Genomic DNA, 25,410 nt, shown 5'->3' with positions numbered 1-25,410 from the left:
TGTGTATTTTACAAACCTACCCTTGCAGAGCGCGGGTTGCACATGCTCGTCAGGTATACAAACTTCAATGTTACAGGTAGGAATAAAGTAACAGGAAGTCAAATCATAGGCTTCTATAATTCAAAATTCCGTTCCTTCTGAAGACGGCCCTAGACAGTCAATCATTTTAATCAAAAACTCATACAATCGATAACTGAACTGCAGGTGTTTGGGCTACTTTATATTGTCTATTAATTCCCTTATCGAAGCACGGGTTCCCAGCTAGTATATTTTGAAAAACAGCGCCGAATACTACGGGCATGCGCTATGCTAAGCTGTGTTAGTTCCGTTGCTATGGTAACAGATAACCGACCTATCAACAAAACACTACACAAGGAGGTTCTCTACCGATGACAGGCATTTCTGCATTTCTATTTAATTTAACAACTTTCATATTCCTTCAACAAAATGAATACTATATAAAATCAGCTCTTGATACACCCGATCTAACTCTACATTACCATGGTATAGTATCATTAAGTATTATTTCATTCTCGGTGCAATATCACTTTTCATTTGTTTTGAGTGTATGGAATTTTTCCTAAATAGCACTTTCTCATTATTTCATTAGACTATTAATTTATTTAAGATAGCCATAAATCCAAATAATTTTCGAAATCACTCAAGCATTGTTTAAGTGAAATTCCAATTTGAAATTGATATTCATTTGCGAAAAGAAATAACGTTCAAAAGTTATGTATCCGTTTCTCGAGCTCTATTTGAATTATACTATATTTTCATTCAATTTAAACATTAAGCTTCCGCGGTGACTGTATATTTTCCCCTTAGGAGGAATAAGTTATACTACCTAATTGCTCATACTTGATCAATGACTAAAGATATAGCCTAAGCTTCACGTTGGTTAAACTATCTTTCTAAAACTTTAGATCATGGATGTCATTGAAAATGAAATGTAGAAATAAAATTGAATGAAAAATCAATTAAAATAAAATGTCATTGAATGTAATGTAGATCATTAATGTCATTTCGTAATTCATTGCCATCATAAATAGTTCAATGCATCAACCATTTACTCACACAAAAACTCAGGTTTCATGAGGTCTAATTCTCAGCAAAGAAAAGATTCAATTAATATCTCCGAGTAGAACCAAAAATTAAACATAAAATCTCCCTTATTTAGCTTTGATGTTGCTTCACTTCTTTTGATGAATGGCTGCCCTGATAATTGGCAATAGGTAGTAGACTTTACGCAATAGAAAATATCTTACCGTTTACTCTATAAACTAAAAAATACCTTATTCATATTTTTTCAATTATCTCCACAGATATTATCGAGAACGAAACCGGCAGTTGCCCCATCAGATGGACGTAATGACCAGCCTGGTCCATCCAGGAGTCTGCCATCGTTGAATGATTTCCTTTCTAGGAGAGATTATACTGGAGCAATCACATTGCTGGAGGTAGGCTCTTAAATTTTTATGAACTCTTTTTCCAAACTTCGATTTGAATAAAAATTCTTAGACCCAGTTTCTAGGACGCTTATTAAGTCTATAGGTTTAATGGTTCATCAGATTTAATATTAAGAGACCAGTACATCTTACCTGAGATTTCAGTTCAGTTGTGATTTCTCGATATTTTTACTAACTCATTTCCAAACTTTTCTGATTCTAATAAAAAGGCTTGGGCTTGGTTTCTAGGACGCTTATTAAATCTATGGGTTTAATGGTTCATTAGATTTAATATCAGTACTAGCAGAGCTTATCTGTGATTTCAGTTCGATCAGAGCAGTGGGAATATCAGTACTAGCAGAGCTTATCTGTGATTTCAGTTCGATCAGAGCAGTGGCAAAGGAACAGAAACCACAGATCTATGGCTTGGATATTGTGCATTCCACCTGGGCGACTACAAGAAGGCCTTGTCCATCTATCAGACTCTGTCTCACATGCCGAAGCCTCCACCTGACACGGCCGCAAATCTTGCCTGCTGCTATTTTTTCCTCGGAATGTATCCTCAAGCTGAAAAGGTAATGGGTAGAAAATGTAGCAATAATCTTTGTAAATAAGAGAAAACTGAAAAAAAACATTAAAATGCTCAAAATGCCCAGGAAATTCAAATTATTGACTCTCACTACTATTGGGGTTTTATAGAGATTTCAAATACATTTGATTATTGTGGATGTTCAAATCTTGTACAGATCAGAACATCTGAAGAGATCTAGTTGAGTTGTTCTTAACGCCTTGAACGAAATAGCATAGGCAACCCGCCATACAAAGAATAAGTAAGGAGAGCTGATGAAGCAGAATTTCATCCGCTGTATAATACGGTTAGAACAGCGGAGTTATGTTCAATCTTATCAAAACGCGGTCTACGATAGAAAAATGATAAGTTTGATTTTTAAAGCCAGATGTTCACTCTTCTATCTCAACTTAGCGCATGGAAGAGAGGAGAGGAGAGTGGTTATGTTCCTTATGCAATTTGGCCGAGAAAGAGGACATGCTTCACTCTATGGGGGTTTGTCCGATATTGGCGGGTGTTTGAAGAACATGACTTGGGAAATGTAGACTCTCCGAGGTTAAGGTTAGCGAATGGCTGAAGGTGAAGAGTTGGGATAGATTGGCAGCATTTCTGATAGCGGCTTTGAAGGTATCATATTTCACCCTAAGCTTGCTCTGCTTGATCTACATTATTTTCCATCTATCTATCCACTTTCATTTTTATATAATGAATCTATTCATTTTTTCCTTGAGATTTCTAGAAGGAACCTCATTTTACCACTCCATCTTTCCCATGAAGTTAAATGGATTACCTCTATTGGAAAGTAACACACTCATCAATTTTTGAAAATTTGAGAAAGGATTTGATATTGAATTAAATTATTAGACTATGACCGACTCCTGGCAGACAACTTCAATGGTTATGCCAGTCACAAATCTAATATATCAATAAAGAGGATAATAATTTATTATTCTTTTCAGCTAGTTCCTCATTCTATAGTATATATCTCTTAGTAATAGATGTTTCTTATATTATATTAGATACCTCTATTGTTTTTATTTTACCTCAAAGAACTATTTCACCATTTTATTGTTTCTATTGTCAAGTACAATTATTCATATCACGGTCTGGTCTAAAATTTTGATAGAATTGAATTATATGATTTGCTCCTAGGTCTTAGGAATTCAGGTAGTAATTTCCAGTTCCTCTCTTGTTATAGTATTGAATTCAAGTTCACATTTTTTTGTAAACATTTCAGGCACTGGAAACTGCGGATGGCTCACCGCTGAAAACGCGACTACAATTTCATTTGGCGCATAAATTGGGAGATGAGAAGAAACTCATGGAACACCATCAGCACCTTCAAGACATAATACAGGATCAACTCAGCCTGGCTTCCATACATTACCTGCGATCCCACTATCAGGAGGCTATAGACATTTACAAGAGGATTTTGCTTGATAATCGGTAAATTAATATTTTGCTCTAGAAATTCCTCTGATTCTCTCAATCTTCTATTATTCATTTAATTTATCGACTGCCAGTTTTATTACATGTCTCTGGAATAATCTATTTATACTCTATACTAGCAGGAACCCGTGCTTCGCAAGGATCTATTTTCAAACTCGATAATCTGAAAACTTGACGTAATGAAATTTTTAAAGAACTTAAAATAGGCCTATAACCATCCTTGGTTAATTAAGAATCTAGCCTATAAGCAAAATTTCAAGTTAATTAGTCCAGTAGTTCAGACGTGGTGATGCGTCAAACATAATTTTCCTATCCCATACGTGTATAAGCCAACTCTTTATTTTATTATAGATATGGTTAACAACTGCAAGAGATAGGAGTGTGGAACAGAATAGTTGTGAAACTATGATAGCGCCAGAAGTGTCTCAAACACAATAGTAGGTACTACATGAACTTTTTGAAAGTGATTTGAAAAAATGTTAAAACAACAGAACTGAAAGTTGTCAACCTTATCATTCTACCTCCATTTAGAGAGGCTTTTGTTTGAGCCGAATGAAATCTTCTATCTTCTATATATATAAAAAAATGAATGTCTGTTTGTGTGTTTGTTCCCTATGACTTGAAAAATACTTAACATAACGGCATAAAACTTTGGGAATATGTTGTGTGAATATTGGGGATGGTTTCTGACCAGAAATTTTAATAGGGTGGCTGATAATCATTATTTATTTATCTACTTTACAGGCCTATGTTTTCGAAATGGTCGGCCTAGCGGCTACCGAAGAACGGAAAGATTATCATGATTCAAGATCATATTGAGATAATATGATTTAGCATCTAAAGTTACCAGCTGTAATAAACACGTCACCCTATGATAAATTGTATAGGCTACTGGTATTACAACGGTAGTTTGGAGTTGGAGTGTAGTTGATTGGTACCAGCTGTAGATAATGGTTCCTTAGAAGACCTATACAGATAATTATCACTCCCCTAACATTGAGTAACCGGAAAATGTTGGAAAAAATTATTCACCTCATGGAAGAGAGTTGTTCATATTGCATTTATTATTACTGAAGAATGTCAGAATAATTCACAATTTTTTTGAATTTAGCGTAGCTTATTTTCATCCTGAAAATCCTAAAATGGAAGATGGAAAGAATATGTAATTCCTGGTGATGATTCATCGTACATCGCATATTTCCTGGACCATCCATTGACAATCAACAACTATGAAAACATTGAACTCATCTTTGAAACACTAATTCATCCTATCTGTTTTTTTTTAATTCAACACTTCACTGTTAGATATTACTACCAATTGATTGAGAAGAATATGTTCTGGGAATAATGAATGCTGCATGACTGAGCACATAGGAATTCCGTATTCAGATTTGAATGAAAATATTGATTGTCAGATAAATTTCATGATTCACCAAATAAAGTGAAGTAGTGTACATTGACTTTTGGCGGTACGAAGTTCGCCAGGTAAGCTAGTTGTAAATAAAGCTTTATTATTAATAGTCAACACTGAAAAAAGACAGGCTCAATCACCAGGAATACTATAAGTTCTGTGAAGGACCAGTAAGCCATTAATTTCGATTAGTTTAATCACTTACATTATGGACAATCAATATGTATGACATTTATTAGCTACAAAATAAAAAACTTTGATTGAAGTGACCCCGACTACTACAATATGAATAACCATTTAGATAAAATAAAAGATATTACTCACATCTCTCATCAACTCGTACTTCTTGTTCACAAAATATTAACACAAAAATATGAGTTATATTGAATGAACTCACGGCTAGTACTCAAGTTTGTCTTTTTCTGGCCATGCTACAAATGAATATAGATTTATGTTTGACATCTTGTTTTTTAAAATCTTGTTGTCTATTAAGAAATTTTTCAATGTGATTTTTGTTTGCAATAAAATTTGAAAAAAAAGAATTATCAACAAACTCCTAACCAAAGAAAATCTCTGTGCTCTGTTCTAATCGGAATATATGAGACGCATACAACAATGGAACAAACACGTGGCAAGCTAGCGCTTTCAATCTATGGAGAATTAAATTCGATCAGCTGATCGATGAAATTATTTTAAGCTTTCCAATGATTATAACATATGTTAGAATATCATGTGTCAATTATCTCAGTTCCATATGGCATTCACCTTACCATGTTCATAACCTTACTAAATATGATCCTTTTTCATCCTTTGAAACCCTTAGAGGCAAAATATCTCAAAATCCGTTCTTAGTGCGCGTCTAGCATGTTTGAAGAATATTTGTGCAAAGTTTCAAGTCTGTAGGACAATTAGTTTGAGCTGTAGTGTGATTTTACATCAAAATTTTCGAAAAATGCCCTCTCCTGGACCCCCCTGTGCTCCTGATCGGAATTTTTCTGCATAGATCTAATTTTTTTCGTAGCTGAACAAAAAAGTTCCTCATGACTTTGCTGTGCAATGAGCGGTTAAAAAGTACAAAATTTTGGGGGGGCCCCAGCTCCCTCAGGGGGGCAAATTTCTGAAAATCCTTTCTTAGTGGATGTTTTCAGGCTACCATAAACAATCGTGCAAAATTTCAAGTTTTTAGGCTCAGTAGTTTGGGCTGTGGTGTGATTTCAGTCTGTCGGGGCTTAGCCTTTTATAAGTATAAGAGAAGAGATTAATTTACCTTCAAATTTTGTGAGTGGAGTTATCAAATGTACTTCTCAATAATTGCAGTATTTTTTCAATTGTTTTCATTCTTGTATTATATTTTCAAATTTGTTCAAATTCACAATTTTTAGTTCCTATTTTAAAATGTTTTTCAATAACAGAATGCCAATTCTAGAATAGATAAGTAGTTCTAATCCTATTATCATTGGAAAATGGCGTATAACAATAACTTATTTTTTTAAGAATTTTGATAGATTAACTCCATTCACACTCATATAGGAATTTAATTCATACAACTACCCTTTCTCTACCATAGTGAATATTTTCATTTTCTTTGATTTTTCTCATGTTTTTGAACTCTCGATTTTTCTACATAATATTATCACGAACAGAAGATGACAATAGAATTTTACAACATAATATTAATACTACCTGAATAATACTTCCCCTCTAAGAACTTGCTCTGCTTGACTTTCATTATCATCTACGGTATTGATTCACTTTCAATCTCATATTTCCTATTCTCATATATAATAAATCAATTAATTTTCTTTTCAAGCTTTCTAGAAGAAAATTCATTTTACCACTTATTTTTCAAGAATTTTGATGGATTAACTCCATTCATACTCATCAATTATTGACATAAGTCAAATATTACACAAGTCAATAATTGACAATATTAATTCAATTCATTTTCAATTCCTACAACTACCCTTTCTCTACCACAGTAAACATTTGCCTTTCCTTTGATTTATCTCATATTTTTGAACTCTCGATTTTTCTACATAATATTATCACAGTACTAGAGCAGAAAACAAGTGGTTAATCTATAATTATGATGAGTTTTCAAGCAATCAAGCCCAATTGCACAAAAATCTATCAAATTTTAACTGTGATTGAATGACGGTTGAATACAACGAGAACCAAAGAAGCGGAAACATCTTTAATTACAACTCAATCACCGTTACAATTCAACAGACTTTTGTGCTACCGGTCCTTACAACATGCATATTGATTATGTATGAAATAAAAAATGTTTATTATTCCAATGATTTTATTTCAAATGATTGATTCATTAATTTATCTATAAACATCAGTCTCATTTTAATTCACAATTTATCTACAAATATGAATTTCATTTTAAAAATTGTTTGGTTTACTTTATTTGGCAGAATTTATTCATTACTTATTTAAAAACATGAATTCCATTTCAATTCATAATTTATCTACAAACATCAATTTCATTTTAAAAATAGTAGACTATGATATTTCATTATGCATATTTCATTCATTCCACATTTAGTTACAAACATTCATCTCATTTTAAAAATATTACGATTGTTGGTGTACTTTATTTTGCAGAGAATACTTGGCTCTGAACGTGTACGTGGCGCTGTGCTACTATAAGCTGGACTACTACGATGTCTCCCAGGAGGTGCTGGCTGTTTATTTGCAAAAATACCCGGACTCGGCCATAGCAATCAACCTGAAAGCGTGCAATCATTTTCGACTCTACAATGGAAAGGCAGCTGAGTCGGAAATGAAAACACTTCTCGTCAGTCTTTTTCAAATATAGGACTACTTATTTCCATGATATCTTTTATTTGAAGCCTATTGCTATTAATTCATCATGATCTTCCAAAGTAAAATTACATCGCACATTTCATTCATCTTATCAGTTTAACAAATTTATAGGGAATTATTTAATGTTTTATAAGTGTATCAATTATACATGTAATCATAAGAAGGCTTGATAAGAATACTGACGTAGAAAAAGGCTCTCTTTCACTTGATATGGATAAAGGACCGAGAATTGAACTATTGTATTTGATGATCTTATTTTCATAATGTATTTTTCAAGTGTGCAATTTCCCATACAACTGGACCTCTTATAAATGTATTCATGAAAAGTTGTAATGAGAATATTGATGGGGAAAAAGGCTCTCTTACACTAGAAATGAATAAAGAAGCCAGAATGCACTATTTGATGATCACTTTTTTGTTATTAAAAAGGATGACTAGCGGTCAAATTTGTTCAATAAATGATTTTTTTAACTCAATGTAGAACGAGATCTTCCGGCAGGTCCGCCATCTTCCTGGTTGCATCTTCCTGTGTACTCATTGTTACAGTAAGCGAATAAATTCATCTATTGAAAAAAATGTCTTTCTAGTCTTTCTTTTCACTAAAATAAGTGATTTAAAAGTGAGCAGTTCGTGATGGAAAACAACATTGAAGAATATTTTTATTTGATGATCATATTTTTGAAATGTAGGGGAGCAATTTTCCTTATAAGTGGACTTGCACTTTTCTATGAAACAGCCCTTATTGGTTATTCTTTGTTTAATATTTTCATTAGTGTGATTAGTGGATTATATGGAATATTCACACACTTATTTAGTGGTTACTATTACAGTACTTAAAGTATTGGCTGAAACATTATATCAATATGCTCCTTCATGCCTTTATGTATAAGTTTTCCTGAAGTATTCATAGCCACAAATAATATTTAACAGATATTAAAGAATTGTTCTTTAATATCAAATTCGGAATAGTTAAATATTAAGTTTCTCCAAAGCATTCATAGTTACAAATAATATTTAACAGATATTAAAGAATTGTTCGTCAATATCAGATTCTGAATATTTGAACTGTATTGCATCTCCATTCACTAGGATGATAATAAAACGATGTCCAAAATGTAACTTGATACGTAATGCCCTCTTTATAATATTCATCTATAATCTACTAGACCTTTCTTTTTTGACGGTAAAAAATGTGAGCTTGAAAATTCATTCTTTATTGTAAATTTGAAAATACCACGATTCAGTATCCTTCACTACCTATCGAGTTGAAACATTTCATAATGAATCATTAGCCTAATAAACATTAGCCTAAAGCAAAGACTAAATAAACATTTTTGTAAATAAACAGACTCTAGCATAGTCTTGAATCTGTGACTATAAATTAAGCCTATCTGGAAGGAATGTTAATTTTTTTATATTTGATAGATTTTGCGAGATTGATCTATCCTGTTTGTAAACAATTTTTGGTGATAGATATCAATTCATCTTTCTCAGGATCAAAGTTCAAGCTCATTCAATTTCGGTCATGACTTGATCAAACACAACTTGGTGGTGTTTAGAGGGGGAACTGGATCATTACAAGTACTGCCTTCACTAGTCGATGTCATTCCTGAGGCTAGACTGAATCTGGTTATCTATCATCTAAGACAAGTGAGTAACACTATTTATCAAATATTAGCCTATCCAATATTATCGGATAATTTCAAATATTATGTCCAATATTATCTAAAAACTTGGAAAAATATAGCAAGACAAAACGTTGAAAACACCAGATAATTCGTAGAATTATAAAATAGTAGAACTCATAGATTTGATCTATGAGTGAGTTTCACTCACAGAAATAATGTTGTTTTGGAACTTATTATTGAAAGGGAAATTGCTTATGATATCATTTAATGGTGCAATATAAACAATCATTTTATAACTCTTACCGTCTCATTATCATTTGAGGACTGAATTAAACAATAAATGGGTCTTTATCATCTATTAATATCACAATTTCTATTAACAAACATTTTCAACACTATTATATCATACAGTAATTGAATTGTTCTGTTATTTTTCTTCCTGCAACTTTACTGTCTTCATCACTCCTAGGCTACAGTTTTTCTATCAATTTTTGCTTCAAGCTCAATAATAAATACCTATATTCTGTTCCAGGATGAATACCAAGAAGCATTCGCATTGATAAGGGATCTCGAGCCTTCTGTTCCTCAAGAATACATTTTGAAAGGCATTGTGAATGTTGCAATCGGCCAAGAAACTGGTTCAGTAAGTTTATTGATCAAGTATTGATTCTTCCTGTTGAATTAATTTTTTAATAACTTGGTCATTGACATTAAATGAAAAAAGATTAAATTTATCATGGGTTCAATTTTTGTAACATGATTGTAATTGATTACGGGCAGTGATTTCTATTGTAGAATATTTTTGAAAGAGCAGTAATTCAAAGCTGATTTAACATGGATTTCTAAGGATTAAAGCTGTTATTCAGAATAGGTATTTCAAATTTGTATGAGGAAAATATTAGCGACTTTTATTGATTTCCAAACTATCCACTTGAATAATTTTATGTTCAGACCTACTTGAATGTCTCTTATGTTCTTCAAATTACAAATACAATAGATTTTATGAAGTGAATAATTAGATTTTCAAATTACTATAATTGAATAAATTCATGCTCAGATCTACTTGAATGCTGCATATGTTTACTTGACGTATGAGAGTAGTAACTTTGATTCCTTGACATCTGTTTTATTTTTTAGAGAGATCACATGAAAGTAGCTCAGCAATTCTTCCAGTTGGTTGGCAGTAGCGCGAGTGAATGTGACACAATTCCAGGTCGACAATGCATGGCCTCCTCGTTCTTCCTGCAGAGGCAGTTTGAGGATGTACAACTATATCTGAGTTCAATCAAAAGCTACTACTTCAACGATGACAGCTTCAATTTCAACTATGCTCAGGTGAATTTATTGAAATTATTTTGAGTAATAAACTGTAGTAATTTGATATAAATGGCTATGAAATGCTGGTTCCAATAGCTAATGAGAATTTATTTAGAAAAAAGTTACAAGAGTATAATATCTCGTCGAAGAAAGAATTCTGTAAGGAATCTGAGGAGAAGGTTTAATCGCGATGCACATAATATAGACGTATATAGAGGTACATAATATATACAGACAAGATTCAACTGATCACATTCAACTGATGCCTATCTCAACAAATAAGAGGCTTCATTAACGCCTGAAAATGTATTCAATTTAATCAGAAACTTGTTATCAGTCTCCTTTATTATGTAGACATTGAGCTAGAGGATTATATAGTCCAAAATAGGCAATTGACTTCACAGTTTATCACTTCTCAAATAGAAAAAATCGTCCATTTACTCTATGCAATAACAACGAATATTATTAATGCGTCACACTACGCAATAATAATTTTATTATAAACTGTGAAAATTATTCAAGTTCCAATTAATTTATTAAACTTGATACGTTGTAATCTTTTGACTTGAATAAGTAGATAAACTGGTTTTACAATAATTTTTCAAGCAATTTGACTTTGATATTTACAATGAATTGGAAACAAAACGTTGTGTATTGACAATGAATTATTTTATAAATTTATTAATTACAGGCAAAGGCTGCATTGGGCAATTACAAAGAAGCGGAGGAAACATTTCTATTGATTCAAAATGACAAACTGCAAAACGAATATGTGTACATAAGCCATTTGGCTAGATGTTGTAAGTATATTTCTATTCAACTTCACACTAATATACACCTGACAAATCTCTATAAGCTACTAGTCTTGAAGTTGAACTTAATACACTGTGAGAGTGTTTCACAATGGCCTCAAGATTGAATTATCCAAACTTAAAATGTGAAAAAGTAGAACTATCACTGCTGCTTACTCGCAAGTAAGTTATTAGTAATCTTACAGAACAATACGGTATCTATTATCAAAACAAATAAGTACATACAAATGGTTTATTAATTTATTTATATGGAACTCACATTGATATTATAGACTTGAGTGGGTTATTAATAAGACTTAAGTATTACCAGAGACAGATAATCTATAGTGTGGTCCACGTTATAATGACAGTATTTGATCAACTTTGGTTTTGCTGTCCTTGTCTATCTATCATTCGACAAAGCCGGTGGTACTATCCTTTTCTAGGTCCACAACGATGCCAATTATGTTTTTGACAGTGTAGAAATATAATTAATTAATGCAGAGAATCGGCATCGCTATTCTTCTATCTTTATCCACTGCCATTATAACGTGGACCTCACTATAGGACAAATATCTTTACTCTAAGGTAGCCTATTACCTAGCGTGTTGAACGTAAAGTTGAGATCGGTACAGAGAATTCCGTATCTCATGACGTCTCAATTTTTTTTCAAATTCTTTATTTTCTGTATAAATACAATAACAAGACTGGTGTATACCGTACTTTTCTTTGGTATTACCAGTTACCACAGATTCAAGCCTGGTTCAAGATTCACAGACTGGTTGTCTGTGGTACTACATAGACGTAGGATTGATATATTTCTCAAAAGTACTGAGGTATTTAGAATAATAAAAAGGTTTGTATAGTCAATGCATTTCAATATTATTTCAGAATTAGTTTCTGGTGGTTCCAGTGGATACCGTACTGAAATAGTGAGACATTAGGTAGAATTTGACAAGGAATCCAACGGAAAAGTAGGAAAATGTATAATTTGCAATCGTTTTTTATGATTGTAGCCATAGCCACCTCTAATACAAGGCCCTGGTCGTAGTGTAGGCCTAGAATCTGGACATGATTGGTGAAAAAGATTTTTTAAAATGCCTGCTGATCTTTTTCACCAATCATGTATTAGATTCTAGGCCTACACTGCGACGTTGCAATATCGTAGGCCAGGGCCATTTATTAGAGGTGGCTATGTTATAGCTCAACTCTACTTATATGTTTCTACAAGTTGAAGAATCCGCGAATCGCCACTGATATTTCAGAATTAATTCCAGACATAATGAACGGCAAACCGCAATCAGCATGGGAGCTGTACCTGAAGATGGAGACGTGTTCGGAGTCGTTCTCTCTGCTGCAGGTGATCAGCAACGACTGCTATCGTATGGGCCACTTCTGGCACGCGCTCAAGGCATTCGACATGTTGGAGCGTCTCGACCCCAACCCCGAGCACTGGGAGGGCAAGCGTGGCGCCTGTGCCGGCGTCTTCCAGATGATCATTGCCGGCAAACATCCAAAGTAAGTCACTAACAACTACTTTCATTCAATTAGGCCTAAATTAATCTCTCATTCAAGCTTCAGTTTGGATTTCTTCAATTTCTCATCCTATCTGTACTGTTGGTTGATCATAATCTATCATATCATAATCTATCTCATCTATAGTCCGAGAAATATTACTTTTAACATGGCTCTCACTCGAAGACAGAGAGACCCGATGCTCTCTACTTCACTAATCACTGCCACTACCTAACAGCATTCTCCCTACTTTTGAGTCAGCATCCACAATGTAAGCAGCATGCTTACTCCTCTCCACTAACCTCTCTGTCCATTCTACAAACTGTGCAAGCAGAAATCTGGTTTCCCCTCTTCATGATAAAAGTAGTATCTCTCGGAATATAGTAAAGTATCAAATTTTCATTCACAACAGTATTTACTATTTAGGAACGTATATTATTTAAAAATTAGTGATGAGCAAAAAAATTAAATTAAATCTTTAGATCTCTGATCCAAGCTTCAATTCAAATTGCTCCAATTTTCCTTCATTCCTGTACTGCTGGCTTATACAAATTTGTTGACCAGTGCCCATATTATGCTGAAGATGGACCTGATTGGCTCAAAACGCGTTCAGATAAAAAAGACTATATACAGTTGTAATATTCCACACGATTTTATAACTGAATATTTATGTAATGTGTTGATCTACTCATAAATTGGATTTGCATGGAATAGGAGTCTATTCAATTAAAATGATTGTCTAGTGTATTGTGTTAATTAAAAAAAAATATTTATTTATTTTACAGGACTCAGCTGACAGACGTGATACAACTTCTAAGGAATTCAGCAAGTTCACAAGTGGAAAACATTATTCGAACAATAAAAAGATGGGCTAAGGAGAACCATATAAATGTTTAATGATAGGAATATATTTGTAACAAATTTAAAAGAATTCATTCTTTCTAAATTGTGTATTTCTTCCAATACCATGGAAACTGAAGAAAGACGTCAATTTAATTATGAAAAACGTTTATTATTCTAAAATGTAATCAACCAAGTTTTAGAATACCAGAAATGTTCATAATATTATTGTTAAACTGTGTTACTGATTTATATAATGACGGTTTTATTTGATAATGTGGAGAAGTTAGAACATAAACGTCCACGATTTAAGTATGGCTCTAATAAACTGTTGGACGTTTTCCGATGTTTGATTCATATAAAATTTACATTTTACTATAAAACTATGACATTTTTCACAAATTTAGAGGTTTCGAGTTTGTAGAGATAAAGAGTTTTGGTTCAACAGAACACATCATGGATTAATGGATCAGGATAGGATTAGCAGATTTAACGGATGGAACAGTAGGAAAAATTTTAAACCAACTTATGAAAAAAGATCATTTATTTACATTCAAGATATTTATAACACTGATATTTACACGTCATTACATCGATTTCAATCTATTCTGATGCCAGTGAATTGAATACATATTTCAAATTTATTTTATTACCTATATTTTCACTGTAATATATACCATGATGAATGAAGGAATTCGTTACTTGAAGTAAATAAACATTTCATTGAACAACAATAGTTCTATTTCAACAGTATTAATTTAGAAATATATTAAAATTATTTTAAGAGAAATTTTAAAAAATAACCAATTAAAACAGGTAATTAATATTGAACCTCTCAACTTTCGATACTATTAAATTATCTAAATAAATTAGATTTTTAGATCTTAAAAATAACCAATTAAAACCAAATTTATTAGATAATCAAACAGATTATCTAAATAAATTAAGAATTTCAAATCTTGAAAAATAACCAATTAAAACAAATTATTAATATAGAACCTCTCAACTTTCGATTATATTAAATTATTTTACCTGATTCATTAGTTGTACCCTAAGAGAGTTTCAGGTTCATGTATAACAATAATTCTAGTTGAAAGACCATGATTCTGATGACATCAAATTCTTGAAGTTTTAGTTCAATGATAACATTTGTTTATTCACATATTAAAGTCATACTCATTGTGCTGAATAGTTATGCTTGTCATCACAATAAGTACAAAATTACAATCAAATTTGAGCATTTAAACCCCGCAGCAAGATAAGGCATGCGGGCTTGCGGGGTTTAAACACAAGTATTTCCCTGAACCTAATCCTGTTCCCTCCAACCTTCCATGAATAAAAATATTTTGCAGAAAATAATGAAACTAATTGATAAGAAAAACTTTCTTACGTAAAAATGCAATACTAAAATCATGGTCTTGTAACAGAATTATGTTTGAACATAGATAACATTTTAACCTAGTTTGAATAAATAAAAATTAAAATTGAAGTTTCCCTACGTTAATAGGGCTCTGATGATATCAGTATAGTTAAAAGAAACGTACCTCACTGTTGGGTTAAAACCAATGCATATATTAAATGTCTATAAGAGGGCATAACTTATCCGTACCATGCATTCTGAAAAGAACAAAAAAAATTATAAAATATGGCTAGTAAACATGGAGTTCTCAATTCCTTACAAAATATCGGAATAATTTTTCTGCTCATTCAAGATTTATAATCAGTTACTAATTAGTATGAGGAAGTCTTGAAGCGAACCCTTCAATAATAATATTGATAAATCATCACAATACTACCTAATATTCAATGAAACAAGATTATATTAAAACAATTTGGTAAAAATAAAATTTGGTCGAAATAAATAATTTATATACATAATTAAAATTGCACTTCTAAAACTAAAAATAGGATTAAAACCATCAATATCTATCCCCTAAAAGTATAATTTCTACTAAAACAAATGTAAAATAATGGATTTTTATTTGAAATATTTTATATATAAAATATATTTTTTCAACTTCATTTGCGATTACTAAAAAGTCTTCAACAAATAATATGAAACACTTAATATTTGAATCGGTTTATTATAATAGTGTGGAAATATTCGCAGCTTGGATTGATGATATTGTATCATGATTTGAATTTTAATGTTACTGCAATTTTATAGGAACAGTATTTATAATTATTTCAAAATAATATTGAATATTCATTATTTCAATTTTGTATTTTGAATGTCAATATGGGATTGAATTTAAGATCTTAAATTTTATCATCCATATGAGTGGATATTAATGCAAATGTATCAATATTTACGTTATTACATACGCTGTAAGTTATTCGAAGAATTACAACAGTTTCATTTTCAAAATATTATGAGACTTCCAATAAGAGAAGCACTGATAAAAAACACTTTTTTAAAAGCTTAGTAATATAGAACAATAAAATACAAAGGTGATTAAAATTTTAAAAATAATATAATCAAGAAAGTTTTTAATATAGAACGATAAAATACAAAGGTGATTGAAATTTTTAAAATAATATAATCAAAAAAATGTTTCACTTGAAGTTAGGAATAATATCATGATTAATACAGCGATGACGAAATTCCGAAAGTGAAACATCTGTTAGATTTTGAGGTAATCATTAAAAAAAATTCGTTGATTTTGAGGTATTGTAAATATACTTGAACAATGAAGATTAACTTCAAAAAAAAGAAAGATGAGCATCCTACAACTCGAAAGCAAATTATTTATTGTTGAATGGACAATTATAATAAAATTAATTATTTAAAATGAAATTAATTTTAGAATAACATTTAAAATCATGAAAAACAATAGAATTTATTTGAATATTTAGATTTTTGTGTTGAGTTATAGATAGAAGAACATTTCATATTTCAAAATAAAATGAATTGTCAATACTGCTTTAAAATACTGTGTTTTTATAGAGCTCCATTACTGGTTTATATTGAAGTTAAAAAACAGAACAAAATTGAAATATTCAATTTATAAGTTTTACTGTATAGCCTATTTGCGAAATTCTAGGTCAATAGCTGTAAGTACCTTCATAGCAGAATAATATGACTTTATCTGCCCGCCTGTGTTTGGAATGGTATAATTTAGGATTCTACACCAATTATTCAATATCATTCACTTTTACTCAAAGTTGGTTGATTGATCTATCAAAAGTAGTCGGATACAATTTTGAAATTCATAACATAACACAACCAGTGATGAGTCAAAAATACTTTCTTCAACTGATTAAAATATAAATGAATATCGGGACATACGTGTATAGTATGTATTTATTCAATAATCCCAGCAAGCAGATCTTTTGTAAATTATGAGTTACAAATACAAATCCTCCTATTGGTTTATTCCTTCTATCACGATCAACTACCTGAAAATGAAAAAATAATATTTAGAAACGGGAAATTGGTCAATAGCAAATAAATATTCAGTTCTAATAATCTCCAGAAGACAGTATATTTTCATCATAAGGCCATAATGAATCTGCATGAAACTTGAAAAATAATCCAAACACATTATATGAATCTTATTGGAAATTTCTTCCCCTTTCCGACCATATCCTTAGAATTAGATTTTAACTGATCGACTAATTATTGATGTTTTCCAAAAATATCGAAAATCTATATCTTTTGAAAACTAAGGTTGATATAAAAAAAATTAATGGACATTTAGGGCCGGTTTTCGAGCTCAGGATTTGGCTAAGTCCTAGAATTGAAACAGCTGGAGTCAGAAAATTAGCTTTCCAAAACAAGGTGTAGTCGCAGTTTTTATAACAGTAGTCGCAGTTTTTATTTTCTCATTTCTATAGTTTGAAACGTTTTTCCTTGACGAAATTAAACATTTCTAAGTAACTCAAAATAGCTGAAACTTTACACTATTTTCTCTTTATTTTATTTTGTGTTTAATTTTCTAGTTTTTTGAAATTCAATTCAAACGTGACTATGACAATGACTGCGACTACGCTCCGTTTTGGAAAGCCAATTTTCTGACTCCAGCTGTTTAAAGTCTAGGACTTAGCCAAATCCGGAGCTCGGAAACCGGCCCTAATTGTTGCAAATTTTATTTGAAATCTAATGTCTTCGGCTGTTACACCTTTCGTGGGACATGAATAATATAGTTGGCTGATAGGCCAATATAAGGTAATAATATTATATTACTGATATGAATTCCTTAGAAATTCCGAAATCCTTAGAATATATATTGACTTATAGTTTTCTAGTTATTGACGTTTTTCCAAAATTATCGAATAAGGATAAAAATCGAAAAATAAAGTTGATATGAGAAATAGTCATTTTTTGCAAATTTCATTTAGAATCATGAATAGTCTTCGGCTGTTAAATTTTAACCGTAATTAATTCCGAGAGAACCAATAAGAGAAGCTTTCTTTTCAAAATATCCTTCTCAGATCGGTTCTCATGGATTTAATCATGATTGATTAAAACTAGTAGTTCTGTGAACAGTAGACCTCACGCAGTATTCTCATGTATTCACGCAGTATTCTCGTGGATTTAATCATGCTTGATTAAAACTAGCAGTTCTGTGAACAGTAGACCTCAAGCAGTATTCTCATCCACAAGGACCTGATGTCTCCTGTTTCAAATGTTAACAAATCTTCAGAGTAGATTATATATCGGAGTATGGAGGAATTCCTTTTCTTTTCAGATTATCCTTAAAATGCAAAATTTCAAAAAAACTTTGTGTATACATCGACGCGCAGTTGAAAAAGGAATATTCCTGTCAAATCTCATAGAATTCTATCAACGCGATTGGCCGTAATTTTGTTACATACATAGACAAAAGAAAATCTGAGTTGAAACATAGACTTCACTACGTTCGGTCAATTAACCGGGCTTTGATCAGTTAATTGTGAGAATCTCTATAGTTGATTGTACTTACTTTTGCGGGGGCGGTGGAGGCGGCGGAGGTGGTGGTGGCCCAAACTGGACGGTGGTGGTGGTGTGTGTGGTGATGGTGCTGCTGTGGTGGTGCTGCTGGTACAGGGGTGCATACCCGCCCGGTGGCTGACCTTCGCCACAAGGTGGAGCCACGCCTGCACTCGGTGCTGCCCCCCCTGGTACTAAAACAATCAATTGATTCACATTCAATAACATATTTTCAAAGGCCTCATTCAATATTCAATTATAGAAAATAACTAGTACCGTTTTAATATTCTTAAATTTATTAGTAAATTCAAATTATTGTGTTTCTTGTTGAATTTCTCCAAATTCGATGTAATGATTTGCAGAATAGATCTTTCAGTACATTAAACACGATTATTATGTGTATTTGACAATGGATAAGGATGGAAATTACTGAGATATTGCAATTTTATTCAAATGCTAATGAATTAATTATTATTATTATTATTAAATTCTTAAAATACATTTTTATAAATTAATAATAATAATAATTCATTAGCATTTGAATAGAATTGCAATAGCGCAGTAGTTTCCATCCGTAGACTGGCTGGCCGCTATGGCTTTGTATAAAATGAGTGCTGCTATCCAGAGATTATCAGTTTGGTGTGAGGGTAAGCATTCCTGACCGGCAATTAGGAGGTACTGGGTTCGATTCCCGGGCTTACAAATAATTTTTGAATAGTAGCGCTCATCGAATTCCCATCTAGCGGTTTACCCTGTTGTCAATATTTGCAGTAACAGAAATCTTCGGGGGAATTACAGAATTTAATTTGGATTTTCGTTTAATAATAATAATTTCTACAATGGATAAAATTGTGTGGGTAGGCCTATTGAATATATTATTGGAATTGAAGAAAATAAGGATTTGTATTAACTTTCTATGAAATTCCTGCTAAATAAGATAGAACATTACATGATAATTACACAATATAACATTGAAAACCAATCTGAATAATTTAACTTTGTTTTGTAATATTATGTCTGAATCCACTTGTGGTATTTGAATAAATTCAAATACCAATAAAAAGACAATACCAAGGAGCGGAGCCCTTTATTGCAAAAATGATTCACAAGCAATACTTTTCTTAATCTTTTTTTTTTTGTTAATTTAATAATTTGTGAATCAAAAAAGTTTTATGTATCATTGAATAAATAAATTTATTTATTTATTTATTCCATAAAAACATAGAAAGGCTCACAGACAAACTCCAGTACGAGCCTTAATGACACATTTGATAGTGTAACGTTACAAAAAGAAAACAAGAGAAAAGAAAATAATATCGCAATTCATTAAATATTCACAATTCAGTAGGCTATAACTAATAAGATTAGAAGAGAACGATATATTGGTCAGATTCAGAAAGTTAGTAAAGGGTATAGGATGAAAAATATTTAAATAAAAAGAAAGAAGAAACAGTTGAAAAAAAGGAGAGTTAGTAGAGCTCAAAAATAATAATTTATTCATCAATTGAGCAGCATAATTTTTCACAAGATTTTTTGAATGTATTGTAGCGGTCATAGAAGGGGTCAAGGAATGGGTTTAGTCTATTGTACAATCTCATTGTTCTATTCAGGTAGGAATTGAAATGGTGAACGGTTCTGACAAACGGTCTTGGTCTATTGCATGGAACATTGAAATTTAACAAATTGATGAAATCTGGCATGAATATATTATTATTTAGAATGTCATATAATAACATTAATGCTCTAATGGATCTTCTGGTTTTAATTTCTGGACTTTAAATGTTGACCTTAAGGTTTCGGTGGAAAAAGCTATTGGACAAAATGTATTATACGTTTTAAAATAAAGATACCTCAATAACTTATTTTGAATAATCTCTAAATCATTTACGGCAGTGCTCTGTGATGGCTCCAAACAAGTGCAGCATACTCTAGCTTGCTCCGCACTGTTGCATTATAAATATTCAATATGACCTCACATCTAGTGAAGGGCTTACAATTACGAAAGAGAAACCCTAGTGATCCATTGGCCGAATTCATGACATGAGCCAAATGATCCCTGTATTCAAGTGCTGGGTCCATCAGGACTCCCAGGTCTCTCATACTCGTTACCCTGTCCAGAAAAGTATCATTTATTTTATAACTATATTGTCTGGGATTCTTTTGGCGGGTAAAGATCATGAACTTGGTTTTTGAAATATTGATTTCTAATCTATTCAATTCACACCACCTCTGAACACCGTCCAAATCCCGCTGCAAGGAGGCACAATCACGAATACCAGCTATAGGCCTGAAGAGCTTAACATCATCAGCAAACAGCAGAATACCGGACTTTTCAATGTAATCAAGAAGATCATTTATTAACAATAAAAACAATAATGGGCCGATATTTGATCCCTGAGGGACACCTGATGTGTTGGTGAAATCAAGAGACCTCTGATTATTGAATAATACATAAGATTTCCTATCAACGAGATAACTTTTAAAAAATGTAATCAGACTCTCAGACAGTCCGAAACCTTTCATCTTATTTAAAAGTACTGTGAAATTTACTGTATCAAATGCTTTTTTATAATCTAAGTAAATTACATCGACGCGACCTTGTACATCTAGCTCAGAGGAAACAGATTGGGAAAACTGCAGCAAATTAGTAACCGTTGATCGCGAAGGCATGAACCCATGTTGAAAAGGGGAGATTACAGGCTTTACGTGATTAAATACTTTACTGTAAAGTATATACTCAAATACCTTGCTTGTTGAATTCAAAATAGCAATCGGTCGAAAGTTTCCGATTATATTTTTAGCACCAGATTTGTGGATGGGTGTTATCCTAGCAACTTTCCATTTTGCAGGATATTTATTTGATTTGAGAGCCAAATTGAAGATGAATTTCAAGGGCTTAGTGAGTATATCCTTACATCCTTTTATTATATATCCTGGCACTCCATCAGGTCCACAAGAGCGTGTGGCTTTCAGGTCATCTATGGCTGAGCTGACTTCTTCCTCAGAGATAATTTTTATTTGTAGTTTATCAAGAGGTGGCAAAATATGATTAATATTATTAGCTTCATTGTCGTTTTCGGGAGGCGTAGTATTATTATTGTTATTGCAATTAATATAGGTTGAATGAAAATAATCAGCAAATGCCTGAGGCACCTCCTGACTGGTATATTTACATCCATTCCATTCAAAACAATCTGCCACTGACCTTGATTCCTTTTTACTCCCTACGTAATTCCAGAATTGTTTCATATTGGATTAATGTCGCATTGTAATGAGTCTATGTACCTCTGATAAGCTATATTTATTTCTGATTTTATTGACGCTCTTAAATCTATGAATTGTTCAAGTAGTATCTGGAGAACGATTTTTTACGCGCACACTTATTTTTAGATTTAATCATTTGAATTATATTCCTTGTATACCAAACTGGATACCTAGATTTAATTATTTTTTTATTCTTTGGTATATGCAAAGTGAAGGCATTATTCATCAATTCATAGAAATAATCAAGAGCCAGATCTACATCATGAAATTCATATAAACTATTCCAATCAGAATCTCTGAGTGTTAAATAAAATTCAAGGAAATTCGCTTTTTTGAAGTTATAATACATACAAAATAAGTTGTAATGCCGCATCCATACTCTCGTCCAATGACCACGAGCGCGAGAGTGTGGATGTCTGCTTTGCCAGCACACGCCTTCACTGGCCATCGCTCAGATCTTTGTCGAGCGAAGGCCAGCCAAGTGAAGACTAGTGGCCAGCCGAGCATCCACCAATGATGGTTGCATTACAGTGTGGATGGCAAGACCAGCGTGGCCAAGATGGTAGGCTTGGATAGCGACTTAGCAAAAGTGTGGACTAGGTATAATAAGTGTAGGTGTGTTGTGTAGCAAATATGAAATAAATTATAAAATACGATACTAAATTCAATGACAGTATTCATTTTTTCTTTTACAGAGAGAGGTCTGTTATTTTTTATTTATAAAATATTCGATTTTTGGACACTAGACTCACCATAAAAGATGTAATTTTGTAAATATAAATACAAATCTCAGTACCATTTTTTGAAAATATGGCATGAATGTCCGAAACATATTGTGATAAAATAATTCAAAAATGGTACTGAAATTTGTATTTCTATTTATATTAAAAGTAGCCCTAAACAGAAAAGAGACAATGTAATTTTGTGTCTGTTATGGAGAAATAATTTCAAATCTTATTCTTTTGCATTTTTAATATATTTAGTCATTGAAATTGAGTAGCCTTTAATTACTGCAAGCTCAGTTATTAGTCTTACAAGATTAATTTATTAAAGTTGAATTTATTAATTTTTATTTTTCGATTAATTTATTATCTTACAAAATCAAGCTCGGCTACTGCTTTTTTCAGATAATTCTATCATCCAGTTGATAAATGATGGTGTCCTTTTCACTAGAGGCTTGTAGATGAGGCATGACAGAAATAATTATACACTAGGATTTGAATTTTTTCAAATGTACTTATAGGGTACGTAAGTTTTTTCGTTTGACATTACCATGAAATTTAATCCTTCATTACAATAAAATAGCAAAAAAGTTACTTGTACAAGGAAGGGCATGAACTTCTTCTTCTAACTTTATGTCTCGGTTGCACAAAAGCCAGTTAAATTTTAACCGTGATTAATTACCACGAGAAACGTGGTAAGAGAAGTCTTCTTTTCAAAAAAACCTTCTCTGATTGGTTCTCGTGGCATTTAATCATGATTAAAATTGAACAGGCTTTTGTGCAACCGGACCCATGTTTTCATAACATTAATATCATAATTATATATTCTATTGAGAATGTTGTTATGTCGAACAAGAGTGATTACAATCACAGAAACGATTAAGTTGACTTTATTCGACATATTTTTGAAAGTCGAAATATTCATTTCATAATGTTTCTAAGGTGAAAGTAGTGTTTTATTTCGATAAAAATGTGATTTTAAAAATGCAATTTTACTTGTCATTTTATACTTTTTCTAAGATGAAAGTAATTATTTATTTCGATAAAAAGGTGATTTTAAAAATGCATTTTTACTTGCCATTTCATACTGTTCCTAAGTAGTGATTTATATCGATGAAAAGGTGAAAAAGTGATTTTAAAATAATTTTTTTTCTTGTCATTTTTGAGAATCAAAACTTGCACTTACAACATAATATTTTGGAAAATAATCAAGTGAAGGTTTTGCAACCAACCTGTGAAAGCCTGCGGTGGGTATGCGAATCCGGGTGGTGGAGGCGGGTAGTGGAACATGGGCGGGGGTGATCCGGGCGGAGGGGGAGGAGGGGAGATGTCATCATCCTCATCATCATCGTCATCATCGCCCTCCTCCACGCGAATGATCTTCACCTTGATCTTCTTCTTCTTCTTCTTTTTGGACAGCTTCTTCTTTTTGGGCAGTTTTGTGTCGGGGGGCGGGGAGTGCGGGTGGTCCTCGGCGTTGGTCGGCGACTGGCCTTCGCCCGGCCGGATGCCGTCTGCGAACGACACCGACTTCGCTTCCGACTTTTGTCCGATTATTATCGGTTTCTCCCTGCAAAAACAAATCAAAAATCGGGTTTTAATTTTATAGATATAATATATATGTGTGCAGCATACTAAGGCAATTTCTAAGCTGTTCTGCTGCACTAGATAACTGTACAAAAAACTAATTGTTATAATGTATATCTTTGTAACTCACTTGTTCTTTGTTCAAATAAATAAATACTAGCTTGTATATTGACTAGCACCATCGAAAAGAGAGCCAACAATAACATAAATTTTGCGCTTGTGTGCGTAGAAAATTGATGACCATATCCGCTTTCAATTGCTTCACTCGTAAATAACAGTTCACAATGCTTACATTGCCACTGAATCAGGTACGGTGTTTGTAATATTATTCTGCATTCTATAACAAGGATGTTCAGATTGTTACTGTGAATCGGTCTTGCTGCTCCTATAGTCTGAGAGATATCAATTTTTACCCGGCTTTCTCTTGAAGACAAAGGAGCCCGATGCTCTTTCCTTCACTAATCACTCCCACCACCCAACAGCACTCTACTTTTGTGTCAGCATTCAATTGCTTACTCCTCTCCACTACACTGTACATGCAACAAACTGTGGAAGGAGAAATCGGGTTCTCCTCTTCCTTCATGTTAAAAGTAATATCTCTCGGACTATAGATTCACTCTCACACGCGCATGTTTCTTTACATTGTCTCTAGGCTCCCAGAACAGACTACAGAGATACATTTTAAATAGTTATAATTGCTTTCTCCGTTAATTTCAAATTTTAGGAGATTTCTATTAACGAGTAACATATAAATAGATACACATAATGACTTATTTGTCCAATCCTACAATAATTAAGTATATGACTTATTTGAAATGTAGTACTTATTTCAAATGACATGAAATAAGTACTAAAATAATTGTACTCAAGTCAAATGTACTTATTTCAAATGACTTATTTGAAATCTTATCTAAGATTTACTTAATCTTACAATAATAATAAACAATAATCAAGTATATGACTTATTTGTTATGTATTGTTATTGATGATGAAGGATATTGATATTAATCAACATAAGTCATAAAACCACTACGCCAATTACTTATGTGTTCAATAATCTTGCAATAATTAAGTATCTGACTTATTGAGTATATTTAATTATTAAACGAAAATCCCAATTAAA

General features: G+C 32.2%; 2 protein-coding genes across 3 annotated transcripts in view; one reads left to right on the top strand and one right to left on the bottom strand.

Moving 5' to 3' along the window:
- The first annotated feature begins 341 nt into the window (after nt 1-341).
- LOC111043935 (intraflagellar transport protein 56) lies at nt 342-15,707 on the top strand. The gene is made up of 11 exons (XM_022328979.2): nt 342-504; nt 1,326-1,460; nt 1,829-2,023; nt 3,254-3,462; nt 7,490-7,682; nt 9,206-9,361; nt 9,872-9,982; nt 10,477-10,674; nt 11,348-11,456; nt 12,725-12,965; nt 13,748-15,707. The coding sequence occupies exons 1-11, from the start codon at nt 502-504 to the stop codon at nt 13,857-13,859; spliced, it is 1,662 nt and encodes a 553-aa protein (XP_022184671.1). The 5' UTR covers nt 342-501; the 3' UTR covers nt 13,860-15,707.
- The window catches only part of LOC111043934, a 49,708-nt gene continuing 38,626 nt past the window's right edge, over nt 14,329-25,410 (bottom strand). The window contains exons 13-16 of one of the 2 annotated variants that reach the window (XR_005572087.1): nt 23,933-24,270; nt 18,728-18,908; nt 17,092-17,201; nt 14,329-15,419 (exon numbers count right to left, since the gene is read on the bottom strand). Coding sequence is in view for 1 of the 2 variants with exons in the window: in XM_022328978.2 (XP_022184670.2) it covers nt 17,198-17,201; nt 18,728-18,908; nt 23,933-24,270 (523 nt within the window). In the remaining variant the exon portion in view is untranslated. Of the gene's footprint in view, nt 17,202-18,727; nt 18,909-23,932; nt 24,271-25,410 lie in introns of both variants that reach the window. The other variant, XM_022328978.2, reaches the window with a different exon arrangement.

The sequence above is a fragment of the Nilaparvata lugens genome, chromosome 8 (assembly GCF_014356525.2).
Source record: "Nilaparvata lugens isolate BPH chromosome 8, ASM1435652v1, whole genome shotgun sequence".
NCBI lineage: Eukaryota > Metazoa > Arthropoda > Insecta > Hemiptera > Delphacidae > Nilaparvata > Nilaparvata lugens.
This window is presented reverse-complemented; position numbering and strand designations above follow the sequence as displayed.